The following is a 25,876-nucleotide window of genomic DNA, read 5'->3' as shown; positions in this document are numbered from 1 at the left end:
AATTGGATTGTGTGGTAACTGCTTTAGACAATCATCGCATCAGTTAAGTTTACCAGCCTCTGGACCAGAACCCCCCTGGGCTTTTTCCAGATTATGGCACAAGTGGCGGAACTTTTGGCTACTCCAGCACCCCCAGGATGGGGGTACCTGCAGCAGATGCAGCCCTCTACGGTGATGCCCTCTGCTTCCATCATGGATGGACATGTATGCTGGCCAAGGCATGGCATTATCTTATTATTATTATTATTATCTTCAGCAGCTTTTCAGCAACCGCTGCTAGATCTATGCAGCCAAAGACCAGACGGCATTTGGCCCCCCACGCAGGCCAAGCCACGGAGAGGGGCGATGGCTCAGGTACATCCTCGGAGGAGGAAGTAGTACACAATTCCTCCTCTTCTCCAGAGAGATATACTCCTGAGAGGATCATTTTTCAGTGTCTGACGTCCCTTTTTTGATTAGGGCTGTCAAAACTGTACTGAGTATAGATGATGGGGAGCCTCCGCAGAGAAAGGCACCGGTATTTAAGCGCGAAAAAGTGGTTAAGGCGGAGTTCCCCAGATTAGAGCACTTGTCGGAGCTTATGGGGGAAGCATGGAGCTGTCCGGGTAGGAAATTCCATCCTTCTAAAAAGGTGGCAGCCTTATACCTATTTCCGTCAGAAGAGTGTGCTAAGTGGGAAATCTGACAACTGGTAAAGAGTTCCACACTGCCCATACCATCTGCATCATCTCTTAAAGATTCCACAGATAGGAGGCTTGAGGGTTGTCTCAAGGCAATTTTCTCGCTCTTGGGAGTGGCCACTCGTCAGACTATGGCTACAGCTTGGATTTCCAAAGCCATTGAAGAATGGATGAAGACACTGGCAGAATCTCTACCAGAAGCATCCAAGGAACAGCTGGAGATTATTTCCTATGTCAAGGAAGTAGCGTCTTATCTGGGAGATGCAGCATTAGATGCTGGTATACTATCTTCCAAACCATCAGCGGTCTCGGTCGTGGCACACAGAGCCCTGTAGTTAAGAAATTGGAAGACGGATGCGGCCCTAGAATCCCTTCCGTTTACGGGAGGTATTCTCTTTGGCACAGAATTAGACAAAATTGTGGCTACGGTGGCAGCCTCTAAAATGGCTGGCCTGCCTTCAGCATCTGTGACCAGGCCTAGATGGTCGTCCTTTTGGACTTTTCGGCCGCAGGGCAAGCCCAGAGGTCAGCCCCCAGCAAGATTTGGTGCGGCAAAAAGACCGGGGTCTAAGAAACCCTGGCCGAACAAGCGTCCGGCTTCCAGAGCCAAGGATAAGCCGGTGGCCTGATGGCACGGGCCTCCCCCTGGGGTCCCCCAGGGTAGGAAACCAACTTCTTTGGTTTGCAGACGCTTGGCATCTCACGACAACAGATGCCTGGGTTCGGGGAGTGATCTGCGGGAGGAACGCCCTGACATTCTGGAGAAGTCCTCCCCAGCGATTCTTTTGCATAAACCCAGTGGTGGGTTCTGTAAAGGCCTTGGTCCTTCAACAGGCTATACAATCCCTGCTGATGTCGGGAGTCATTATCCCGTTTCCAGAGAATCAATTACGGAAAGGATTTTATTCCAATCAATTTTTGATTCAGAAGCCAAATGGGTCCTTCCGGCCTATTCTAAACTTAAAGGGGCTCAACACATTTATCAGAGTGCCCAAGCTTCGTATGGAAACACTGCGGTCAGTTGTGTTGGCAATGGAACCAGGGGATTTTATGGTGTCCTTGGATATCCAAGATGCGTATCTGCATATACCAATCACCCTGCCCCACCAGCAATTTCTGCGGTTTGCAGTAGGGGGCGAGCAGTTCCAAGCTCTACCATTTGGCCTGTCAACAGCTCCTTTAGTGTTTACCAAGGTTATGATGGCATGTCTCAGACGCCAGGGCGTCAGGATTCTGCCATACTTGGACGATCTCCTGTTACTGGGACAGTCTCCACAGGAGTTGCAGAATCATTTGGCACTAACGGTGTCCTGTCTGCATAGTCACGGCTGGGTCATAAACTGGAAGAAGTTGTCGCTTCTCCCGGTGCAGCAGATGATTCATTTGGGGGCACGCTTGGCCGTGGTTCAGAGGATATATCTGCCGGAGGACAAGATTGCGGCCCTGCAGTTGCGGATACGCAGATTGTTTCACAACAGGTGGGTGTCTGTATAGTCAGCAATACAGGTGCTGGTGTCGATGCTATTCACCTTCAGTATGGTGGGATATGCCCAGTTCACTCCAGACCATTGCAGCAGTTGATTCTCTTGCGCTGGAACGGGGAGTACCGCGCAATCAAGTCTCAGATAATTCATCGCTTACCAGAGGTTCGGTTATCTCTGTCATGGTGGCTGCGGACAAGCCATCTCAACCAGGGTCGCCCATTTTGGGTTTCAGATTGGATACTTCTCAAGACCGATGCCAGTCTTCACGGCTGGGTGGCAATGACAGGTCTGCACACGTTTCAGGGGAAGTGGATGAAGGTAGAAAGTCTTCTGTCCATAAATAGCCTGGAACTAAGGTCAGTATTCAGAGCTCTACTTCAGGCTCAGGGAATACTAAAAGGCAGACCTGTTCAAATTCAAGCCAACAATCGCAGCGCGGTAGCCTACCTCAATTATCAGGGAGGCACACTGAGTCGGGTGGTCTTGACAGAAGTATCAAGGATTCTGGTTTGGGCAGAGCATCACCTCTCAACAATATCAGCCGTGTTTAAACCAGGGGTCCTAAATTGGGAAGCGTACTTCCTGAGTTGCCATGAGGTAAATGCCGGAGAGTGCGCTCTGCATCCACAGATATTTCAGAGCCTGGTGGACAGGTGGGGTCTTCCAGAGATGGACCTCATGGCTTCAAGTAGAAACCACAGGGTACCCAGATACGGATCCAGGACCAGGGATCCGATGGCCGAGTTTGTAGACGCGCTGGCAGGAAGATGGCATTACAGGCTAGCGTATCTTTCCGCCATTTTCTCTTCTTCCCAGGGTCATCAGGAACATCAAGCAGGAAGGCAGTACGGTGATACTAATAGCTCCGGGGTGGCCCAGACGTCATTGGTTCACCAATCTATAGTGTCTCTCCATAGACACTCCGTGGCCTCTTCCGATAAGGCAAGATCTGTTAATACAGGGTCCCTACTTGTATCGGGGTCTGCCTCATCTGTATTTGATGGCATGGCTCTTGAGGCCTCCGTCTTGAGGAAAAAGGGATTTTCTGATTCTATGATACAATGTTGAAGGCACGTAAACCTGCTTCGGCCCGCATTTATTATAGAGTTTGGCACTCGTTTTTTCAGTGGTGTGAACTGAGGAAATATGACCCTGAGGTTTTTAGGGTCTCTAGAGTGCTTTCCTTTCTTCAGACTGGGTTACAAAAGGGGCTTCGCTTGGCCACCTTGAGGGTTCAGGTTTCTGCTCTTTCAGTCTGGTTTCAGAGGAAAATCGCTCTACTGCCGGATGTGAGGACATTTTTTCAAGGTGTTCTAAGAGTTCAGCCTCCCTTTGTTCCTCCGGTAGCCCCGTGGGATTTGACGTTAGTTCTCAGGGCTCTACAGGCTTCGCCGTTTGAGCCCCTGAAATCAGTGGACCTGAAGTGGTTGACAGCGAATACAGTGTTTCTTCTCGCTATCGCCTCTGCCCGTAGGGTCTCTGATTTGGCAGCTCTTTCCTTCCGCTCTCCCTTTTTAATACTCCATTGGGATAGAACAGTACTTCGTACTAGGGCGGGATACCTTGCGAAAGTGGTATCCCGTTTTCATATGAATGAAATTGTGGTCCCAGCTTTTCAGACTACAGGCCTCTCGGTAGGTGAGGCTTCTCTGGATGTTGTCCGTGCGCTACGTATTTATGTGGATCGCACCAATAGCATGAGGAAGTCTGATTCTCTTTTTGTGCTGTATGGCTGTCAAAAGGATTCGTATAGTAATTTTCCAGGCATACACACAGGCCTATCGGGTGGTGCCAGACTCCGTAACGGCACATTCTACACAGTCAGTGGGACCTTCGTGGGCGGCCCGCTGGGGTGCCTCTGCTGAACAGTTGTGCAGGGCAGCCACATGGTCTTCCATCCACACCTTTTGTCAAATTCTACCCATTTGACACCTTTGCCTCTCAGGATGCCTACTTCGGGCGTAGGATTCTCCTTTCTTCCAAGACACAAGAACGTCCCCGTCTTAGGGGTACTGCTTTGGGATATCCCCAACGTATTGGCTGTGGACCCCATGGACCCCGAAGAAGAAAATAAGAGTTATGGTATGACATACCTTCATTGACTCTTTCTTCGAGGTCCATGGGGTCCAGAGGACACCCACCCTAACGCACCTGGTTTCTGGGTGTATCTATATAATTTCCCTCTTCTGTGAGAGAGTGGTCTAGAGAACATGGTTCCATCCTTCTTATCCTTTGTCTTCTCCTGCTTGGGCTTGGTAGCGAACTGACTACCTATGGCCGGGGGCGGGGTATATGTGGAGAGGACTCTGTGCATCCTGGGAGCTGAGAGCTCGTTAAACTGTTTGGTGTCTGGACCATATACCCCGACGTATTGGCTGTGGACCCCATGGACCGCGAAGAAAGAGTTAACGAAGGTATGTTATACCATAACTCTTATTTTGTGAAGTGATCATTCCCCGGGATTCACGTCGTGACTGCTGAGGAAGTCTGCTTCCCAATTGAGCACTCCCAGAATGAACACTGCATAGATGGCCGAATGCGTGACACATCTGTCATTGCTGCCAGACATTGAGTGCCTTCTTGATGGTTGATGTAAGCCACTTTTGTGGCATTGTCTGACTGAACCTGTACAGGTTTTCCGTGAAGTATGTGCTGGGCCAGGTTGAGGGCACTGTAGACAGCTCGAAGTTCCAATATGTTGATTGGCAGGGTTGATTCGACCGATGTCCAACGGTCTTGAAAGGAGTGCGGGGACTGGTCACTGCGCCCCAGCCCGGGAGACTGGCGTCCGTTGTTGGGTTTACCCAGTTTGGGATCCAAAAGGGGTTACCCTTGGTTAGATGAGATGTCTGTAGCCACCAAGATAGAGACAGACGCACCTCTGGAGAGAGCACCATCGTCTGAGCTTTGATCGATGGTGGAAATCCGTTCCTCCTGGAGAGGAATGGAACTGAGCATAATCCACCATGTCGTAGGCAGACACCATGCATCCCAGAACCTGCATTGTTGAGTGGATCTACCCTCGGCGACTGAAGACATCTGAGCACTCGTAGTTGAAGTGTGGAGATCTCGTCTGATGTCAGAAAGATTCTCTGATCCTGAGAATACAGCAGGGCTCCCAGATGAATCATTCTCTGTAAGGGATTCAGGGAGGACTTTTTCCAGTTGATTAACCATCCGTTCTTGTACAGGAAAGCAATGGTTAGCTGCAGATGGTGGTGAAGCACTTCTGGGGCTCCTGCTAGGAGCAGGAGGTTGTCCAGATATGGTAACAGTCGGACACCCTGACCATCTAGTTGGGCCGCCATGATAACCATAATTTTGGTAAACACCTGTGGAGCTGTGGATAGTCCAAAGGGCAGAACCTGAAATTGGAAGTGTTGCTGTAGTATAGCAAACCGAAGATATCTCTGATGTGCGGACGCTATAGGTACATCTAAGTAAGCGGCCTGAATATCCAGAGATACCATAAAGTCCCCAGGCTCCATAGCTAGGATGATGGAGCGTAGGGTTTCCATCCTGAACCTGGGTACCCGGAGGAATTTGTTCAAGGATCTGTGGTTGAGGATAGGCTGATGAGACCCATACGGCTTCTGAACCAGAAAGAGAGTAGAATAATAACCTGAGAAAGTGTGACTGGCACTATTACCCCTCCTTGCAGCGAGGACTGTATAGCTTTCTGGATTTGTAAGGCCTCGTTCAGGTCTGAAGGAGGGCCTGTGTAGAAAAACTGGTGGGGAGGCTGTCTGAGAAATGAGAGGGCGTACCTGTGAGAGACCACTTCTCTTATCCAAGCGTCCATGGTGGTTTGACACCAGCACTGGGTGAACGGAAGAAGTCTGCCTCCCACTCTGGGATATCCCAGAGGGAGGCCCGTCCCATCAGGCTGAGGGTTTATCCTCTGGTTTTGAAGCAGGGTGTCTGTTCCAGGTCTGCTTTGTCCTGGGTTTGGTGGCCCTAGTGGAAGCCAACTGCCTAGGAAAGGACAGACCTTTAGGCTTTCCCTGAGGACGGAAGGACTTAAGTGATGTAGTCCGAGGCCTAGTAGAAGTAGTTGCTGAAGGCAGAAATGCAGTTATGTTTTTTTTTAATGCTGCCAACGTGGTTAGTCTTGTCAAGGTCTGGGCCAAACAAGATCTCCCCATTGTAGGGTAACCCTTCTAGGCCTTTCTTGGAATCCGCATCTGTCTTCCATGAGCGTAGCCACAGGTTACGACTGGCAGACGCAGCTGAGACTCTGGTGGTTAGGAGACTGGCATCCAATGTCGCTCCTATAATATAGGAAGCTGCTTCTCGAATGTGAGTAACAAGACATCTGATCCCTAGAAGTATCTGAGGGAAAAGTCTTCAAGTGCATCAGCCCAGCTCTCTATCGTACTGAGGTGGTGATTCAGATTCGTACGGAATTGCAAAACTGAACGCAGACAGCTTTGCAATTCCATCCTTGCTAATATGCAAGTGCAGCAGGATGTGTATGACACCCCCCACAACCGAGGTCGCAGGCTGGGATCACCATCACGACCGTTGGTAATCGGGAATCTGCGTTCAGCATTGCACATTTGTAATGCAGAATCGGGCCCTAAGTCAGGAAGACAAGCCATCAATTCAAAAAGCACATGGCCATGCATCGTTCGGCCACAGACTGTGCACTTAGTGCAAAAGAATGTGATCAGTCAGTATATAGATATAGATCATGTTAAGCAGTGCTGTTTCCTGGAGTAAATGGCCTCACTCTGTAACTGACAATCTGTATCATACATGTAACCGCAGCTAGTTTTATTTGTATCAAAGTAAAATACTAAAAATAAATCCTAGCCTGTGTCAAGCTCTAACTAAACAGAAGTCTTCCTCTCTAAGGGTGGGAGGACCTAATGTCCAACTGAAACATAACCGTATTTAAACACTGCACTTGCATAAAGCCAACAGTGTTTCTTAACAGGTTTGTCTGCCTGCTCCCCAGGTAGTAAGTGACCTTTTATCAGTCTTTCACAGGTAGTCTGACCATCAAAGCTTTTCATTACTTTGATAATTACCACACAGGTTAAGAGCCTGGGAAATGTATATCTCCCATCAACAACTTAATCAGCCATAGCATTAAAACCACCTGCCTAATATTGTCATTACCAAACGTGCTGCCAAATAGCTGCCCTTGTATATGTATGATACTTGTGGAGTCCACACCCTGACGGGTTAGACCTTTTTTGATAGCACGTGGGGATCCTACATACTATTAGGCAGGTGGCTTTAATGTTAAGTCTGATCAATATACATACGTACTTGTATGTACACAAAAGGCATAGATCCCCACTGCACTCACCACTTCTCTATCTGGGGTTCATGTGGTATGTGACCATTGTTTACATAAAATCACAGAAGCTCTGCAGTCACTATATATTATATACACTCCAAGCTGTCCAACTGTGCCAAAGTTTTCCCCCCAGTTGATCCGTTTTACGCTATCACTTAGAATTATAAACATGGCAATAATAATCATTTAGCAAAGAACATTATTTATAGAGTGCAAACTAGGTCACATTGTTCACCATGGCAAAATGAGAAGTAGTCACAGCTCGTAGCTAAATTGTATAGGTAGCATGAATGCTACGTGCAGTGTGTTTTATTTCCATAGCAGCATGTATTGTAGGGGGTCACAGATATTTTCTAGGTCCGTTTTGCTGACCAAAATTGACTCAACTGCCCATGAGATTAACCAGACTAAATTATAGTCTTGAACATCTTGCCATGATAATCAAATCCACGTAACAAGCTGGGAATCAGAGAGCCAGTTCTGTTAACACTTGTTTTGAGCAATAGATACTTTTTGTTGTATTTCGATTGTTGCAGCTACACAGGCTGGCCAAATGTCTGGAGAAGGAAAGGCTGGTCCGCCTGGTATCAATGCTCGCTTACCATTTCCGCCGGGGGGAAGGGGGAGGGGCCGGTTCCCAACTGCAGGTCCTGGTGGTGACAGATTCCCTGGGCCTGGTGGACCCGGAGGGCCACCTCCCCCTTTTGTGGGTAAGAGCAATTCATTTTTCCTAGATAATAGTGATTTTAAGTTTGGTATTATGTAGTTATTTTCTTGATTTTGTTTGTCTTTCTATGCCAAATAGTTTATAGTTGAGCCTTCATTTTAAATGCTAATAAAGATGTAAAATAATATTTGGAAAATGTAGTTTTGTTACAATGCAAGCCAGTTTCTTGCTTATATGTAGGATGCAAATTTATTGTATGCCTATCTGAGTTTGTTTTTCTTCAACACTTCAATAAAAACATTATGTAAAATGGAGACTTTTTTTATTTGACATATTTTATAGTTTAATAACTTGACTGCATGCTGTATCACAGCCTTCAAAAATGCTCCATGGCAATATAATTGCTATCAGCCATCATTACTAATGTTGCTTTTTTTTTTTCTTAATTTGTGTTTTAGGAATGACTCCTCCAAGACCACCTATGTGTCCACCTGGTCCCCCAGGGCTACCTGGTCCTCCTCCACCAGGACAACCACTTCCTCCTCCATTAGCTGGACCTCCAAATCGTGGAGAACGCCCTCCTCCACCAGTTATGTTCCCTGGACAGCCGTATGGGCAGCCGCCCTTAGTTCCTCTCCCTCCAGGCCCTCCACCTCCTGTCTATGGCCCTCCACCTGGTCCACCACCTCCTCAACAAGGTCCTCCCCCACCACCTGGTCCATTCCCTCCCCGCCCACCAGGTCCCCCAATGGCACTAGGACCACCTCCTCATTTACCAGGACCACCCCCAGGAGGCCCTCCCCCAGCTCCACATGTGAATCCCAACTTCTTTCCACCACCTGGCAATGCTGGCATGCCAGCTTCAGATAGCCGTGGTCCACCACCATCTGATCCATATGGCCGGCCACCTCCATATGATAGAGGAGATTATGGACCCCCAGGAAGGTGGGTTCTCCTCTAGAATAATCTTATAAAAATAAGTTATTCACCCTTCTATATTATAATTATGTTTTATTACATTTAGAGTATCTGTGTTTTGCAGGGACATGGATGCTGTCAGAACACCTTTAAGTGAAGCAGAATTTGAGGAAATAATGAATCGCAACAGGGCAATATCAAGCAGTGCTATTTCAAGAGCGGTTTCTGATGCCAGTGCTGGTTAGTGTATTATATGCGCTATATACTTAGTGAACCAAATGTCCAGATAAACACCTTTTATGTCTTTACAGTATATGAAATTTCACATGCTCCATTTAGATGTACTGATTTTGAAAACTTGTTTACTAGCACAATATTATGCAGAGGTATACACAGATTATTTAATCAATAATTTTAATGTCTGCCTCATTAGTTTGGAGATTAGACTGTTTCTTTGTGGGCCTTTTAAACTAAGTTTACATAATACACAGTAGATCAGTATAATTAACTTGCTTATAACTGTTCTATAGAAATTGAGTAATTCAGTTTCTTCTTCAGGGTCAATAGGGATCCACAGGGATACCATGGAGAATATTGTGGTTGGAGTGATCCAGGCACCAAACAGTTTAAGCTTTCAGCTCCCAGGATGCCTCTGGTCCTACTCCACATATTCCCCGGCCACAGGCATTCAGTTGTTCGTTTGTTGCGGCAGGATTCAGACGCACCTTTGTAACAGGGGACTGCATAGGCAGTCCCAAGCTTTTTATTTTATGTTTTATTTTATTTCCATGTTTTGCGTTAGCAGTGCTGAGCGTCTGTATTAAGAATCATGCACTGCGACTCAGTCTACCTCCAACGGGCAGCAACACCAGTAACTTTTCCAGAAGCCGCTGCAGTGAGGGCCCAGTGTGTCCGCGTCCTCACTAGACCACTGGGACCTTATCGTCTGACGTTGGTGATCGGCAGCACACACTTCTGCTGCCATGAGGCCAGCATACCTGGCCAGTTGATGCAGCTTAGGGGGGAGGTAAGCTCTCCCCCGGCAGCTCCTCCCCTGACCCAGATGCAGATCCATCAAAAGTTTCCCTGTCTGGATCGATCCTCCTACCCTCCTTTTGCATATGAGACTCTCACTCTTTGTGCTCTGCTGAAGCGGTTTGGTCTCGGGAGGTTTTGGGTCAGTCTCCCTGTATACCTCTTCCCTGGGTCAGGTATATAGTGCTCTATATCCTACCAAGCCTCGTGTTTTGAGTAGTTGATTCAGAGCCCATTGCAACTAAATTGCATATGCATTGTATGTGACAGTTTGCTAGCTGCTATGTGATACTGCCTTTTATTTCTGACTGTCGGTTAGAACTATCACTATTTTTTTTCTCCTCATCCCTCTGTTGCAGGTGTGTGTGGGTTTTTCTTTGGACTGCACATTTACTTGTTAATTGTGAAGGCTGTTACATTACATTGCATTGTTACCTTTATAATTGACATGCCAAAAAGTAAACAAACAGAATGTGGAGGCCCTTGTGCTGGTTTCATGTAAATCTTGTTTGGCGGGCTTGTCCCCTCAGGAGTTTATAAAGGATGGTTTGTGTGCTGTCTGTCACCTCACCTGGACTAGTCTACCGGCCTCCATACAGGAGCCATCTTAGGTGTTCTCCTTGTCTCAAGTGATGATGCAGCTAGTGTATCGTTTGGCTACGCCCACTGCCTCCTTTAATGGGATACCCACAGCATGCTATGTTTGACCCTCCTATACATCCTTCCTGGGTGGATGGCACAGTCGGCTGTTGCTAACAGACCGGTAGTTACTAAGGCGCCTAAGCGGAGGTTATCTTTTTATCAGTCTGCTCAGCAGGTAGATTCAAATCGGAGGATGTGACGGGTTCTTCTGCAGGGTCTAGTTCGAAAGGAGGACCGTCCTACAGTGAATGTTCCTTCTTTAGTAAGGGCGGTCAAATCAATCCTAAATATACAGGATGATGACCTAGCTCCTAGAAAAAAGGCTCCAGTGTTTAAACATTAGAAGGTGGTAAAAGCTGAGTTTCCTAAATCTGAGCAGCTCACTGAGCTTATGGAGGAGGCATTATGTAACCCGGATAAGACAGTTCCATGTTACGAAAAGATCAGCATTGTTGTATCCTTTCCCAGCTTCTGAATGTAACAAGTGGGAAATCCCTCCTATGGTGGATGCTCATGTGACACATTTAGTCAGAAATGCTACAATGCCTATTCCGTCAGAATCTTATCTTAAAGATTCTACAGATATACATTTTTTTAATCTGTCTTAAAGCAGTGATTTCATCATCTGGCGCTGTTACTCGACCAGCTATGGCTGGGGCTTGGGTAGCCAAAGCTGTTGAAGAATGGACGAAGGCATTGGAAGAGACTACAAAATGCTGCCACAGAACAGCTGACATATATCTCACACATACGGAAGCAGCCTCCTATTTAGGAGTAGCTGCAATAGATGCTGGGCTCCTAGCTTCTAAGGCATCAGCATCCTCCGTTGTGGCTCATAGTCCTTTGGTTAAGGTCCTGGAAAGCAGATACAGGGTCAGAGAAGGCTCAGTTTTTTTGTTTTTTTGGGGGGAATATACATTTTGGAGCAGAGTTAGATAAGATACTAGCTACTCTGACAGCTTCAAAATCTGCAGGTCTGCCATCAACAGCTACGTTGAAGTCTATCTAGGCAGTCGTCTTGTCGGTCCTTTCGCCCTCAGGGACAAGCAAAAGGACAGTCTTCCTCCAGACAATCTAGTTCTCGAAGGACAAGCAAGCAGCAAACTAAGAGATCCTGGCCGGCCAGATGTCCAGCTTCTAAGCCGGACGACAAACCCTCTGCCTGATGGGGTGGGCCTTCCTCCTGGGGAATCCCAGGGTGGGGGGCTGACTTCTCCTGTTTGCTGACTACTGGCATCAAACAGACGCCTGGGTTCAAGAAGTGGTCTCTTGAGTATGCCCTCGCTTTCCGGAGGCGTCCTCCCCAGAAGTTTTGGCCCTCCAGGAGGCTATTTCCTCCCTGCTGGGGGCTGGATCATCAATTGGAAGAAATTCTTTCATCAACACAGCGGATGGTACATCTGGGGGCATTTGTGGATTCTCCAGCACAAAGGTTTTTTCTGCCAGAGGACAAGATTGGGCCCTATCATTGCGAATTAGCAAAATGCTATGCATTCGAAGGGTATCCATTCTATCAGCGATGCAGCTCCTGGGGTCAATAGTGTCCATCTTCGACATGATGGAATATGCTCCGTTCCACTCCAGGTCTCTAAACAAATGGATTCTCTCCCGGTGGAATGGACAGTATCATCGAATAAAGTACCAGAGGATCCTTCTCACTCTGGAGGTTCATCTCTCTCTCGTGTGGTGGCTACAAAAGGATCATCTAGACAAGGGTCACCCATTCCGGATTCCAAATTTGGTGCTTCTCACCACGGACGCCAGTCTTTGCGGATGGGGAGCAGTGACAGGTCATCACACCTTTTCAGGGAGGCATGCGAAGTCATGCTGTCGTGAGGGAAGTGACAAACATTCTGGTTTGGGCAGAACGTCATCTTCCGGGATGAATATTGCAGAGATAGCCGGGAGTCCTCCATTGGGAAGTGGACTTCCTAAGTAGTTAGGACATACACGCCAGAGAGTGGGCTCTCCACCTGGGCGTTTTTCAGCTCCTAGTGAACAGTTGGGCCCTACCGGACATAGACCTCATGGCATCACATCACAACCACAAGGTCGCCAGGTACAGGTTGAGGACCAGAGACCAATCAGCTGCCTTAAGGGACGCGCTGGCAGTAAGATGCGACTTTAAACTGGCGGAACTGTCCTCCGATTTCCCTCCTCCCAAGGGTCTTCAGGATATTCAAGCAGGAAGGCGGAACAGTAATATGTCATTGGTTCACCAACATATGGAATCTATTCATAGACTTTGTTTCCTCTTCCTGTATGGCCGAATCTGTTAGCGCAGGGTCCCTGTCTACATCCGGACTTAACCCATCTGTCTTTAATGGCGTGGCTCTTGAGTCTTCCATATTAAGAGCCAAGGGTTTCTCCTGCTCTGTGATTCAAACGATGCTTAGGGCACGAAAACCTTCCTCTGCCCGCATCTATTACAGAGTTTGGCATTCTTTTGGTAAATGGTGTTCCCAAAGAAAGTTTGACCCTAAGGTTTTTAGGGTTTTCCGGGTACTTGCTTTTCTCCAGGCTGGGTGAGAGTGCAGGTTTCTGTGCTGTCAGTCTGGTTCCAGCGAAGGATTGCTTTTTTGCCAGATGTTAGAACTTTTTTGCAGGGTGTTCTTCGAGTTCAGCCACCCTTTGTCCTACTGTGGGATTTGGCCTTGGTTCTCAAGGGGCTGCAAGTTCCCCCATTTGAACCTCTGGACTCTCTTAGCTCTCAACCATTTCAAATCTACACATCCTCCTCGCTATCTCTTCTGTACTCAGGGCCTGATTCTGAGCCGGACGCTCTGACCAGAGCGCTCGCTCTGAATCAGGTCCCTCCTACCTAAACTTGGAGCGGCCTCTTGGACGCTCACATAGCTGTGGGTGACCACCCACAGCTTATGCGAGCGTCCATGATGATGGTCGCGATGGTCAAGACCATCGCGACCAACGGGCTTACGACGAGACCCAGCGGTAGGGTCTCTCTGCCGCAAGCCCAGGAGTGATTTTGGCTCTATCAGAGCCAAAATCACTCCCACTGACATCACTAGTGATGTCAGTGGGGCCGGACCCAGACGGTAGGCGTTCCCATGGGAACGCCTCCGTCTGGCAGCCACGCCCCCGGCACGCCTACCAAAGGGGGCGTGCTGTCCCTCACCATCGACAGAATGCCCCCTTTGGTGCGAGACCCGGAGCGACAGCTTGGCTGTCGCTATCCGGGTCTCACGCATGCGCATGACGGAGCTCCCTCCGTCGTGCGCATGCGCATTTGGGTACCATCGACCCGCTTGCGAGCGTCCTGCGCTCGCGAGCGGGTCTGAGTGAGACCCTCAGTCTCTGATTTGACAGCACTCTTGTCGCTCCCCATTTTTGATTTTTCACCAGGATAGAGCTGTTCTCCGTACAAGGGAGGGTTACCTTCCTAATATAGGGTCCCGTTTTCATGTGAATGTGAAAGAGATTGTGGTTCCAGCTTTTTAGTCTTCAGACCTTTTCTGTAGGTGAAGCCTCCCTGGATGTGGTTCGTGCTCTCCATATCTTTGTGAAGCGTACAAACTCTGTTAGAAAATCAGATGCTCTTTTTGTGTTATATGGTTTTCACAAACGGGGATGGCAAGCTAACAGACAGACTCTGGCGAGATGGTTACTTATGACTATCTCTCAAGTGTACACATTGGCCGATATCCCTGTCCCAAACACAGCGACAGCACATTCTACCCGGTCTGTGGGGCAGTTGTGGTCGTTTAGTCGTGGTTCCTCTGCTGAGTAATTGTGCAAGGCAGCCACATGGTCTCTTCCACACTTTCTTAGGTTTTACGCCCATCTAGTCAAATCCACTACCTTCTTAACACGGCCTCCCTTAAGGATCCGTTGGATAGGAAGTTGGAAGATTTTCCTTAAAGCCATTTTCTGTAATGCGGGAGCTATTGCATGCCCAGCCCTTGCGTACGCTTGGGTGGCTAAGGTCATCTGCACTGAGCGGATTCCCTATAAGACTGTCTCCATTCTAGTATCCACGGAACGGAGTTGTTGTCTATGGTGGAACATACAGTCAGGTGCATAAATATTGGGACATTGACAGAATTTTCATATTTTGGCCTCTATGAACCACCACAATGGCTTTGAAATTAAACAAACAAGATGTGCTTTAACTGCAGACTTTCAGTTTTAATTTGAGGGTAATTACATCCAAATCAGGTGAACGATGTAGGAATTACAACGGTTTCTATATGTGCCTCCCACTTTTTAAGGGGCCAAAAGTAATGGGACAAACTAAACAATCCTAAATCTAACTTTCACTTTTTAATTCTTTATTGCCAATCCTTTGCAGGCAATTACAGCCTGAAGTCTGGAATGCATAGACATCGCCAGACGCTGGGTTTCATCCCTGGTGATGCTCTGCCAGGCCTCTACTGCAAATGTCTTCAGTTCCTGCTTGTTCTTTGGGCATTTTCCCTTCAGTTTTTTCTTCATCAAGTGAAATGCAGGCTCAATCGGATTCATGTCAGGGGATTGACTTGGCCATTTCATAACATTCCACTTTTTATTCTTAAAAAACTCTTTGGTTGCTTTTGCAGTATGCTTCGGGTCAGTGTCCATCTGCACTGTGAAGTGCCGTCCAATGAGTTCTGAAGCATTTGACTGAATATGAGCATATAATATTGCCTGAAACACTTCAGAATTCATTCTGCTGCTTTTGTCAGCAGTCACATCATCAATAAATACAAGGGAACCATTTCCATTGGCAGCCATACAGGCCCACGCCATGACACTACCACCACCATGCTTCACTGATGAGGTGGTATGTTTTGGATCATGAGCAGTTCCTTTCCTTCTCCATACTCTTCTCTTCCCATCACTCTGGTACAAGTTGATCTTTGTCTCATCTGTCCATAGGATGTTGTTCCAGAACTGTAATGGCTTTTTAGATGATGTTTGGCAAACTCTAATCTGGTCTTCCTGTTTTTGAGGCTCACCAATGGTTTACATCTTGTGGTGAACCCTCTATATTCACCCTTGTGAAGTCTTCTCTTGATTGTTGACTTTGACACATATACACCTACCTCCTGGAGAGTGTTCTTGATTTGGCCAACTGTTGTGAAGGGGTTTCTCTTCACCAGGGAAATAATTCTTCTGTCATCCACCACAGTTGTTTTCCGTGGTCTTCCGGGTCTTTTGGTGTTGCTGAGCTCTCCGGTGCGTTCTTTCTTTTTAAGAATGTTCCAAACGGTTGATTTGGCCACACCTAATGTTTTTGCTATCTCTCTGATGGGTTTGTTTTGATTTTTCAGCCTAATGATGGCTTGCTTCACTGATAGTGACAGCTCTTTGGATCTCATATTGAGAGTCGACAGCAACTGATTCCAAATGCAAATGTCACAGCTAGAATCAACTCCAGACCTTTTACCTGCTTAATTTATAATGAAATAACGAGGCAATAGCCCACACCTGTCCATGAAATAGCTTTTGAGTTGATAGTCCCATTACTTTTGGCCCCTTAAAAAGTGGGAGGCACATATAGAAACCGTTGTAATTCCTACACCGTTCACCTGATTTGGATGTAATTACCCTCAAATTAAATCTGAAAGTCTGCAGTTAAAACACATCTTGTTTGTTTAATTTCAAAGCCATTGTGGTGGTGAATAGAGGCCAAAATATGAAAATTCTGTCAATGTCCCAATATTTATGCACCTGACTGTATCATTGACAGGCATTCTAACCTCTGAGGTGTCTGCTTCTGCTGCAGCAGCCAGGAGAGCCCTCTGGCTTTGTTCCTGGTGCACCTATGCAGACTCTAAGAGCTCTCCCTTTTTCTTGGGTGGGGGGTGGACAAGATTGTTGCTACAGTTTACGTCTCAAAAACTGTTTTACCTCCTTCTGCAGCAACCCCCAGGTTGTGAACGTCTGCAGGTGGTCAGTCTTTCTCTAGGTTCCAGGCTTGTTCCTCCAAGGGCTCCAAGGCCAGAGGGAAACAGACCTGAACCACCAGACGACCTGCTCCCAAGCCGACCGACAAGCTTACTGTATGACCTGGTGGGCCACTACCTAGGGAAGCCCCAGAGTGGGAAGTCTTTTTCTGCTTTTCTCAGAAACCTGGATGGCGACCACGACGGACGCTTGGGTAAGATGTGTGGTTTCCCAAGGCTATGCACTAACCTTTCGGGAGCATCCACCAATTAATTTTTTTTTCTACAGGCCTTCCAATTGATCCAGAAACAGCAGGATCTCTGCACGAGTCTATTCGTTCTCTTCTGTCCTCCAGGGTCATCATTCCAATTCCCTGTCACAGAGGGGCAGGGGCTTCTATGCCAATCTCTTCCTAGTTCAGATGCTGGATAGGTCATTTTGACCCATGCTCAACCTGAAGGCGTTTAACAGGTACCTTCGGGTTCCCAAGTTTCGTATGGAACGCCTAATCATTCTCGCTCTGTAACCAGGAGGACTTCATGGCCTCCCTACATATCCAGTATGCCTATTTACATTTTACCATCAGAGTAGTCAACCTCAGGTTTGTGGTTTGAGAGGAACACTTCCAGTTTCAAGCACTGTCATTTGGACTTTCCGCGGCAACTCATGTTTTCATGAAAATCATGACCGTCATGGCAGCACATCTTCGGCACAAGGGGGGCAAAATTCTGCCCTATTTGGACGGCCTCCTTCTGCCCATTCACCACATTCATCTCACAATAGACCTACTAATGGCTGGCTCGCGGGTGTATCATCAATTGGCAAAAATCCATGATGATTCCATCTCAGGAAATGCTACATTTGAGAGCCTTACTGGATTCCAGAGTCCGGTGGTTATTCTTTCCCTTGGACAAGCTTCGGTACTTAAGCTTGAGACATCTGTCCGGAGAGCTAAAGAATTCTCAGTCGATCGTTCATACCATGCTTACTGCCTGGAAGCCTCCTTCTGTCAGGATTTATTACCACGTTTGGAGGAAATACTTTGGCTGATGTTAGGCTCGAGGCTTCAACCCCAGAGCTTTCCGTCTTTCAAGAGTACTGTCTTTCTTGCAGTCTGGTCTGGATTTGGACCTCTGACTTTCCTCGTTAAAAGTACGTTTCAGCGCTTTCTGTCCTCTTCCAGAGGCAGATTGCGCTGTTACCTGATGTACAGACTTTTTTACATGTTGTCCTCCATGTGCAACCTCCATTTGTTCCTCCAGTGGCTCAGTGGAACTAATCCTTCGTTATTCAGGCGCTCCAGTCATCTCCCTTTGAGCCTTTTAGAAACCATGGACATTTGCTGGCTTACATGGAAGACCTTCTTCCTGCTCGCCAACACATGGGCCCGTATAGTGTCTGACTTCAGCGCATTATCCTATTGCTCACCTTTTCTTATATTTTGCTCGGACCGGGCTGTCCTTTAGATGAGATTGACCCACCTTCCTACAGTAGTATCCCGGTTTCACATCAACCAGGAGATTGTGGTCCATTCCAGGTACCTTGGATGTTGTGTGGGCCCTCTGGATTTATGTGGACAGGACAAGTGATCTCGGGGCTGGCCAGCTACTGAGCAGACTTTGGCCAGATGGCTCTGTTTGACTATCCACAAGGCTTATTATGCGACTGACAAAAATCAAATGAGTACATATATGTATATACACCCAAGGGAGTGCTGAATTAATTGATAATAAATGTAATACATATATAACATTGCATATGAATACATCAATAAAATTGAGTTAAAAGATACAATATAACCACTGATGACTGGCAAATATTAGTCGCTTGAAAAAGTCATTCAAAGGATCCTGTGGAAATTCACTAGTGGTATAGAAACTTGATTAGCAGAGCCATTGTGTAGTATGATTTGCATCAATATAGTCTCACAAACTCTTAGGGAAATCCTGAACAAAGGCAAAGTCCCCAGATAGTACAGGTGGTAGGGCAATCTTCTGTGAATCACGTTCCCCGTCTGATAATCAGAATTGCCGCTTGCCAATGTGATGACGTCAACAGCAGTGGGAGCAACACATCAGTGCCCAGATATGAGAAGTAGTCACGGCTCTTGCATAAAAAACTGAGGTTTTGTATCCGTAACACCACAATGTTCAGAAAGATCCACTCGTCAAGCAGCCAGTATTAAGTCCACAAACTTAACATGTTTCTCCGTTATTAGACCATACAACGGTTTCCTCAGAAGATAAAATTGTGGCTCAGTCAGATCAGATATTTAAACAGTGTCCAATCACAGTAGGCTCATTTTGCATAACAATTAGTCCCAGGTGATTATAATTGTTCAAATCACCAGCACAGCTAACAATAAAATAAATACATCATAAAGAACATTTATATTCCCATAAAATGTTTTAATAAAATACAATGGCATCAGAGAAAATGACAATAGAGAGAGCTCAAGATAAATCCACTTGTTCTAGAGTTAATTAGCAGTAAACATCATACTAGATCAGAACATGTGTACCTGATTATCAGTCAGTGAAGGTGTCTAGATAGATGGCATATTTAAAACTAACAAAACAAAATAGCTCTGTGGCTCAACAGGCTAATAGCATAGACCAGCGACCAGACAACCAGTGTTCAAATCCCACCGGAGGTCTGTCAACAATTATTTTATATAGAAGTTTATATTTCAAAAATAGATGTTGTTATTGTCTTAATAACAACATTATACTAGATGGAGAACTGATATATCTGAATATTAATCAGTAAATGTTAGATGGCATATTTCGAATTTGTAGAGCAAATAAGCTCTGTGGCTCAACAGGCTAACAGCATAGACCAGATTCTTCTCTGGAGACGCCTCCTTGGATGTTGTGTCGGCCCTCTGGATTTATGTTGACAGGACAAGTGATCTCGGGGCTGGCCAGCTACTGAGCAAACTTTGGCCACATGGCTCCGTTTGACTATCCACAAGGCTTATTATGCGACTGATCTTCCTGACCCTGCTGTGGTGCCAGCTCATTCTACCAGGGCAGTGGGAACTTCTTGGGTAGCTAGATTGGGCGCGTCTGCGGAGCAGCTGTGTTCAAGTTCAATTCCTTTGACGCCTTCGCATCCACAGACATGGCCTTTAAGAAGCAGATTCTCAGTGCAGCTCAGGAGCAGCCCCTCACTTATGGGGACAGCTGTGGGACGGCCCAGTGTTGACGCTTGTGTCCCTTATGGATGACCAGAGAAAATGAGATTTATGTTCTTACCTGAAACCTTTTTTTGAAATCCATAGGGGACACAGAGTGCCCATCCTGATGCACCTGGCTTTGCGGGGGTTTTGCACTGTTACCGGTTCCCTTTTTCATCTCCAATGTGTGTTGTCCTGCGTGTGTTCTGGTCTTCTTTCTCATTCTTCTCTCTCCTTGCCTTGAGCTTGTTAACTGGACCTCTGGGCTGCGGGCGGGGTATAGGGGAGAGGGAGCTAGCTGGGAAGAGAAGCTTAACAATTTGGTGCCCAGACTCCAGCTCAGCCACCAATAGCCAATGTTGTAGCCTGTGTCCTCTATGGATTCCAAGAAAAGGATTTAACCAATAAGTACATAAATCTCCTCTGCCTCTTTTCTGGCATCTTTTAGTTCTCTTTTGGGACTTTGCAAGTAAAATAATGAACTCCCAGGCAGCTACTTGGTGCATGAGCGGTTTAAGCTTTTAAACTTTGATTTAAAGTGTCCATGCTCCTTTACTACACCTCAATAACCCATAGTATCCAGGGACTCCCAATGAACTGAGGAAAAAAATACTAACAAAAACAAGAAGCAAGGATTATCTTTTCAATGTAGGCCTAAATATGATGAAACAGTTGTAAGTAAATCCATATATTGTGTATGGTCAGCATGTGTATTGTATAGCTTGTGTGTATTTGTGTCACAACTTCAAAAATACATTGCAATAGAATATTATTGTCTTGTATTATATTTTGTTGTTGCCTAAAACGATTTTTCTAAGGTTTTAGTGAAAATGCAATCTTTTTATAGGTATATCTTTAATAAGGATATTTATTTCTTACCCAGGTGATTACGGAAGTGCGATTGAAACTTTGGTAACAGCTATTTCTTTAATTAAACAATCCAAAGTATCGGCTGATGACCGTTGCAAAGTGCTCATAAGTTCTCTACAGGATTGTCTTCATGGAATTGAATCAAAGTCTTATGGTTCAGGGTCTAGGTAATGCCTTATGTCTCTTTAATAGTAATGTATTCGTTACAAGTATAAGATCTTAAATTTCCCTCACTGGCCATTAAGGGATGGGTTTCTTCTCTCCTAGTGTCTATCTTCCGAAGAGCTTAAACATGGCTGAATACAAAAAATTGCTTATCTTCATCTAGCAAGACTTTATTTCAGTCTTGAGGAAGAGATCAATTAATGACCAATAACAAGCCTAAGTGCGGTATCCAATTAGCCCCGACCATTCTTCGGTGGGTAATTGATTGCCGTGATCTGCGAAAAACGAGGATTTTTCGCTGATTATCCCCGATTTTTCCCTGATGTTTTTTTTTCATCCTATTCTTTCAATCGAAATAATAGGATAGTTCTCCTGAAAACACATAGTTCCGCGAGCTTATCGCGGACCTATGTGTGTTCGCCTTTTTTTCAGGTGAAAAAACAGCAATTATCGTGGATTCTTTTATCAGGTCCCGAAAAATAAACCCCGATAAGTGCCAGCGTCAGGCCGACTTCAGGGCTAATTGGATAGCCCCCGGGTGAGGTATTTAACCGCTGTAATTTACCGCGGCTAATTGGAGTCCCCCCTAAATCTCCTTAATCTGAAGACCTGTGACTTTACAGTAGTATATACCTTTTAGTGGAATATACTGTTTCTTTTAATATACTGTGGTTTGGGAAAGCCTATTTTGTGTTTGGAAGGAATGGTGTCGGTTATGAACAGGAATTAATTGAGTGATTTCCTTTAGAAGACGTGAGCGCTCAAGAGAAAGGGACCACAGTAGGTCACGAGAAAAAAGCAGGCGACACAAATCTCGCAGCAGAGATCGCCATGATGACTATTACCGGGAAAGAAGCCGTGAGCGTGAGAGGCACCGTGATCGGGATCGTGACAGAGAAAGAGACCGAGAGAGAGAGTATCGTCATCGCTAAGCAGGTATGTATATTTAGGCTGGGATCCAAGGCATTCGTGGAGCAGATCAACATTACAGAATGTGAGAGAATCAGTATCTGTAAATCAGTTTAAATCTACTACTCTCTTTGTATTCGAAAAGTAAACAAAAGTTAAAAATCCTAAGAGACATTGGTGAGTACCAACTGGTTGTTATACTTGTTATGCTTATTATTTTGTTTTGTGTTTGAAATGTATTTTGGGACTTAGTACAATTAAGGCCCAGATTTATTATTGAGTGATATTCTTATCACTACTTATCTTAAATGGTGCTCCAACCAATCCGCTCCAAACTGGCATTTTTCAAACACATGACAGCTGTTTGATTGGAGTACCTAGTAATGAGTAATAACAAGAATATCACTCGATAAATCTAGGTATTCAATTAGGTGCGAAAAGCCGAGATCAGTGGAAAAGTATCGCGGATTGCGTCTTTTTGCCTGTTGGAAACTTATCGCCGTATTCAATTCCATCCATTTTTCGCGTACGTGGACAGTCAATGCAGTGTAATAGGCTAAAAAAAGATTTGCCTCTGAATAGCAGGAGAAAAGAAGTGCAACATTTTTGTTTTGGGGTGCAAAGGTGGGGAAACCACTCGGAAACACTTTGGGCAGCCCCCCAAAGGACAACTGTGTCAAAAAATTCCTGAAAAAAACTTAACACCCCAAGAAAGTACTTTGAATTTGGGGGCGAAAAAAAACACAAAGTGGGGGGACGAATTCAAAAACTAGTGAAATAACGTTCTGGGGGTGCTCTAAGAAGGGGTTATGTGTTGTTGGGGCTGCAGGTGCTTTTATGGGGGTGGGATTTCACTTTTATTAAAACTTCACTTTACAAACATTAAAAGATGCTAGCACCTATTTTCAGGTAACTCAAATTTGACAGGACTACTTATTTTCACCCCCAAAAAACTGCTTTATGCCATTCTTCACCACTTGTGCAAAGACGCTAATTTGAGTCTATTGTACCAACTTAAGTACCCCAAACAGTTTTATTTGGGCACTACTACATTGATCCCCCAATGTTTCTGCTTTTTGGGGGGTTCTGGCTGATTTCCCCGATTCTGATACCACTTTCCGCCTGTTTTGACTTTGTGTGTCTCCGTTTTCGCGTCTTTTGGAATTGAATGGGGTGAATAGTGGGGACGCGTATGATAAGTTTCCGCTGCCAAAATACGCGATGTAGGTGAAAAGTCCGGCATGCAAAACTCTTCCGAGGGTGCAAAACTAATTGAATACAGCCCTAAATTTATTTTAAAAAAAAACCTTGTCAAACATTGTAATATTTTTTGAGTTTTATACCAAAATAACATTTATGTCTCATCCCATCTCGGGGATCCTGTTAACTTGGAGCTTTGATGAGGGTGCAGGAGCTGGACGCCAAATAGTTAACATCTGAAGACCGGAAGCTTCTTCCATCTCAAGCCACACCCCAGTTCACTTTAAGTGCCCCGTTAAATGATTTTTCAGTTTTAGTAATTGCTGCAAGTGCATCATGGCATTGTTACTCCTACAGTGTTCTCCCCAGGCTGTTTTTTGCAGGCTCATCGCCCCCCGCCCCAATGCGCCGACTCCCCGTACAACTTACTGCCCAGCATTCCCCCTCCACCCCAATGTGCCGCGTTCCCTGTGAGCCAGTCACCCTCAACGTGTCCTTGTTGCTACAGACATGGATGCCGAATGTTACGCCGAGCTGTGCCGATGTCACATCTCAGTCTGTCTGGCATCTGTGTCCTCCGGCAATAAGGACATGTTAGTGAGGGTTCTAGACGACGGGTTCCGGCACTTTGGGGTGGGAGGGAGTTGCACTGGTTCATTAACAGGTAGGTTACTGAGCCAATTCTTTCTCCAGTAATAGAACAATTTCTGGGGAGAACACTGCTCCTATGCATGAGTGTATTTGTAGGAGGAGAAGCTGTCAGTTTGGCGTCTTACTAATTTCCTTGGTTTAGCAGCGTGTGTGTGCGTGTTCTCACTTGAACATTTTACGCCAACAAGGGGGACTTTTAGCCAGGAATGATATCAATCTGTATAGATATAGCCACTTTGTTAGAGCCTGATAATGAAGTACAGCGACTCCCTGAGATACGGAGCTGTGGAGTTAATAAAAATCTTGATAAGGTGAATGTAATAGTGGAGGGTCTCCAGACCAGAACCACTGTCCAGTATCTCACCTGTCCCGGTGGGCTCAATGCCCCAGAAACTCCCTTGGAACCAGCCGCTCCTGCGACTCCTAGACGAATCAAACAAGTGAGTGTGGTGTTGGTCCCTGTGACCAGCGCCGCTCTGGCGGCTAACTGTGGGACTATGCCTGGCTCCAATGATTCACAAGCAAGGGAGTCGTGCAGGACGGTGAGTCGTTCGCGCCTTAGCAACTCCCGATCAGGACGCAAGGAGTGAGGGCTGGGCAGTCTACCTCTGTAAGAAACCCCCCCCCCCAGTCCAGCGGAGGCAGCAGGTAGCAGGAATGATGGTCCACACAAACAGGCTCGGCAATGTCCGTCAGTGTGTCTCAGCAACACTGGTGGGTGATCATATACGAGTTGTGCAAATCGCCAAGTGACTGTTCCACAGGTGGGGTACAACTGTGTGGTATGGTCAAGAGATTGAAAGGAAGTCCAGAGAACACCTTGACGCGTTTCTCCCCTCTTACAGGAGTTTTTTCAAAAGGCAATGAAGACTGTAAAATGTCTGTTTCCAGCATTGTCACCCCTGGAAACAAACATTTTACCATTCCTTCAGGAAAAAGTCTGCCAGAAATGACTTCCTGGAAGAGCTGTGGTTGTGACCTTTTTGCTGCTGGGCTGAACCTCCGCTTCTCTGGGATTCTCCTCCAAAACGATCCTGCTGTCTGAAAGTCTCTGGGCTTATTTTGCATAACTATAATTCTAATCTGTAAAGCCCTATATTTTGTGTGCGTATGTGAGAGTTTGTTACAGGTTCTGTTTCTGTTGATTCTATTTCGGGGCTCTTGTTGGGGTCTACACCAGTATGTTTAGATTTTAGGTCAGATTCCATTGCATCCTCTTTGGTCTTACTGAACCCATTGTACAATGTCTGATAAAGATACTTCTAAGGTTGGAGGAAGGAAAATGACCAAAATGAACTGCAGGATCCAGATGTCATGCGTGTGAACGGTGAAGTGGAGGATTGTGGCATGTGCATGTTTGGACCGGATGCAGCTGAGAGAGTGCAGCTTAAACAAAATCCCCAACTTAGTTGATGAGCTGACTAGTCTTGCTGCAGGCCCTAGCGAAGTGAACATAATCTCTTTTGACTCTTATTATGGCTGCGGCAGGACAAGACTTTCTTCCCTTGGAGATGGTCACCCAGGTCACTACAGGATCCTTGGCTATGTGCCAGGATGTTGTAGAAATCTTTTTTGGGATTGTCACGTGCATTGTCTTTGAAAAGAATCTGGAGGTTCCCATATTTTAAGAGCCTGCATAAGTGCCAGCACGTAACTCTGGTCCACCAAGGTAGGAATTTGGTACTTTTGCAGGAAGAGGATGAGCCTTCTGTATGACTCACACCAAAAAATCATGCTAGATTTGGGGACGTATCCATTAAAGCAACGGTTCTCTACCTCGACCTTCAAGTTTTCTCAACAGGTCATGTTTTGAGGAAGCAGGTGGGGGTAATTTTTGACCCAGCAAAATAGATTCACTCACCTGTGCATGGTTAAAGAAATACACAAAATATAACCTATTGGTACTGGAGTTGAGAATCCCTGCTTTAAAGGTATACCATTGACAAACTAGTTATGAAATTCCGTCAGTCTCTGGGCATGTTTGCTATTGATGATTTACCAGTTTTTGAGGCAGTATTATTCAAAATAAAAAAAAAAAAGTTTTATCTCTATTCCCTCTTGTCAGTTTAGTGAGCTTAATAGAAAGATCTAGACTAAGCTGGGTACAAAATGTCTTATTCTATGTAATTTCCTGTGTCAAATCCCTTACCTGCTGAGAACATGTCACAATAGGAACAGCTGCCAAATGTGCATACTCTGATGGCATGACTCTTAAGTCTTCCACTATCCTTTTCTGGATAGCTTCCCTCAGAGATGGGACAAACCGAAAAAGAGTGAATGTTT

General features: G+C 46.0%; 1 protein-coding gene across 4 annotated transcripts in view; it reads left to right on the top strand.

Annotated features, from left to right (window-relative positions):
* Window positions 1–25,876, top strand: part of CPSF6 (cleavage and polyadenylation specific factor 6) — a 65,774-nt gene that overhangs the window by 19,814 nt on the left and 20,084 nt on the right. Inside the window, exons 5-9 of one of the 4 annotated variants that reach the window (XM_088452488.1) lie at window positions 8,006–8,182; window positions 8,598–9,084; window positions 9,182–9,297; window positions 20,682–20,835; window positions 21,585–21,769. In XM_088452488.1, coding sequence (XP_088308614.1) covers window positions 8,006–8,182; window positions 8,598–9,084; window positions 9,182–9,297; window positions 20,682–20,835; window positions 21,585–21,765 — 1,115 coding nt within the window. In that variant the 3' untranslated portion in view covers window positions 21,766–21,769. Of the gene's footprint in view, window positions 1–8,005; window positions 8,183–8,597; window positions 9,085–9,163; window positions 9,298–20,681; window positions 20,836–21,581; window positions 21,770–25,876 lie in introns of all 4 variants that reach the window. The other 3 variants (XM_088452487.1, XM_088452486.1, XM_088452485.1) reach the window with 3 other exon arrangements.

Source organism: Taudactylus pleione, unplaced genomic scaffold (assembly GCF_031769625.1).
Source record: "Taudactylus pleione unplaced genomic scaffold, aTauple2 ptg000038l, whole genome shotgun sequence".
NCBI classification, from domain to species: Eukaryota; Metazoa; Chordata; class Amphibia; order Anura; family Myobatrachidae; genus Taudactylus; species Taudactylus pleione.
This window is presented reverse-complemented; position numbering and strand designations above follow the sequence as displayed.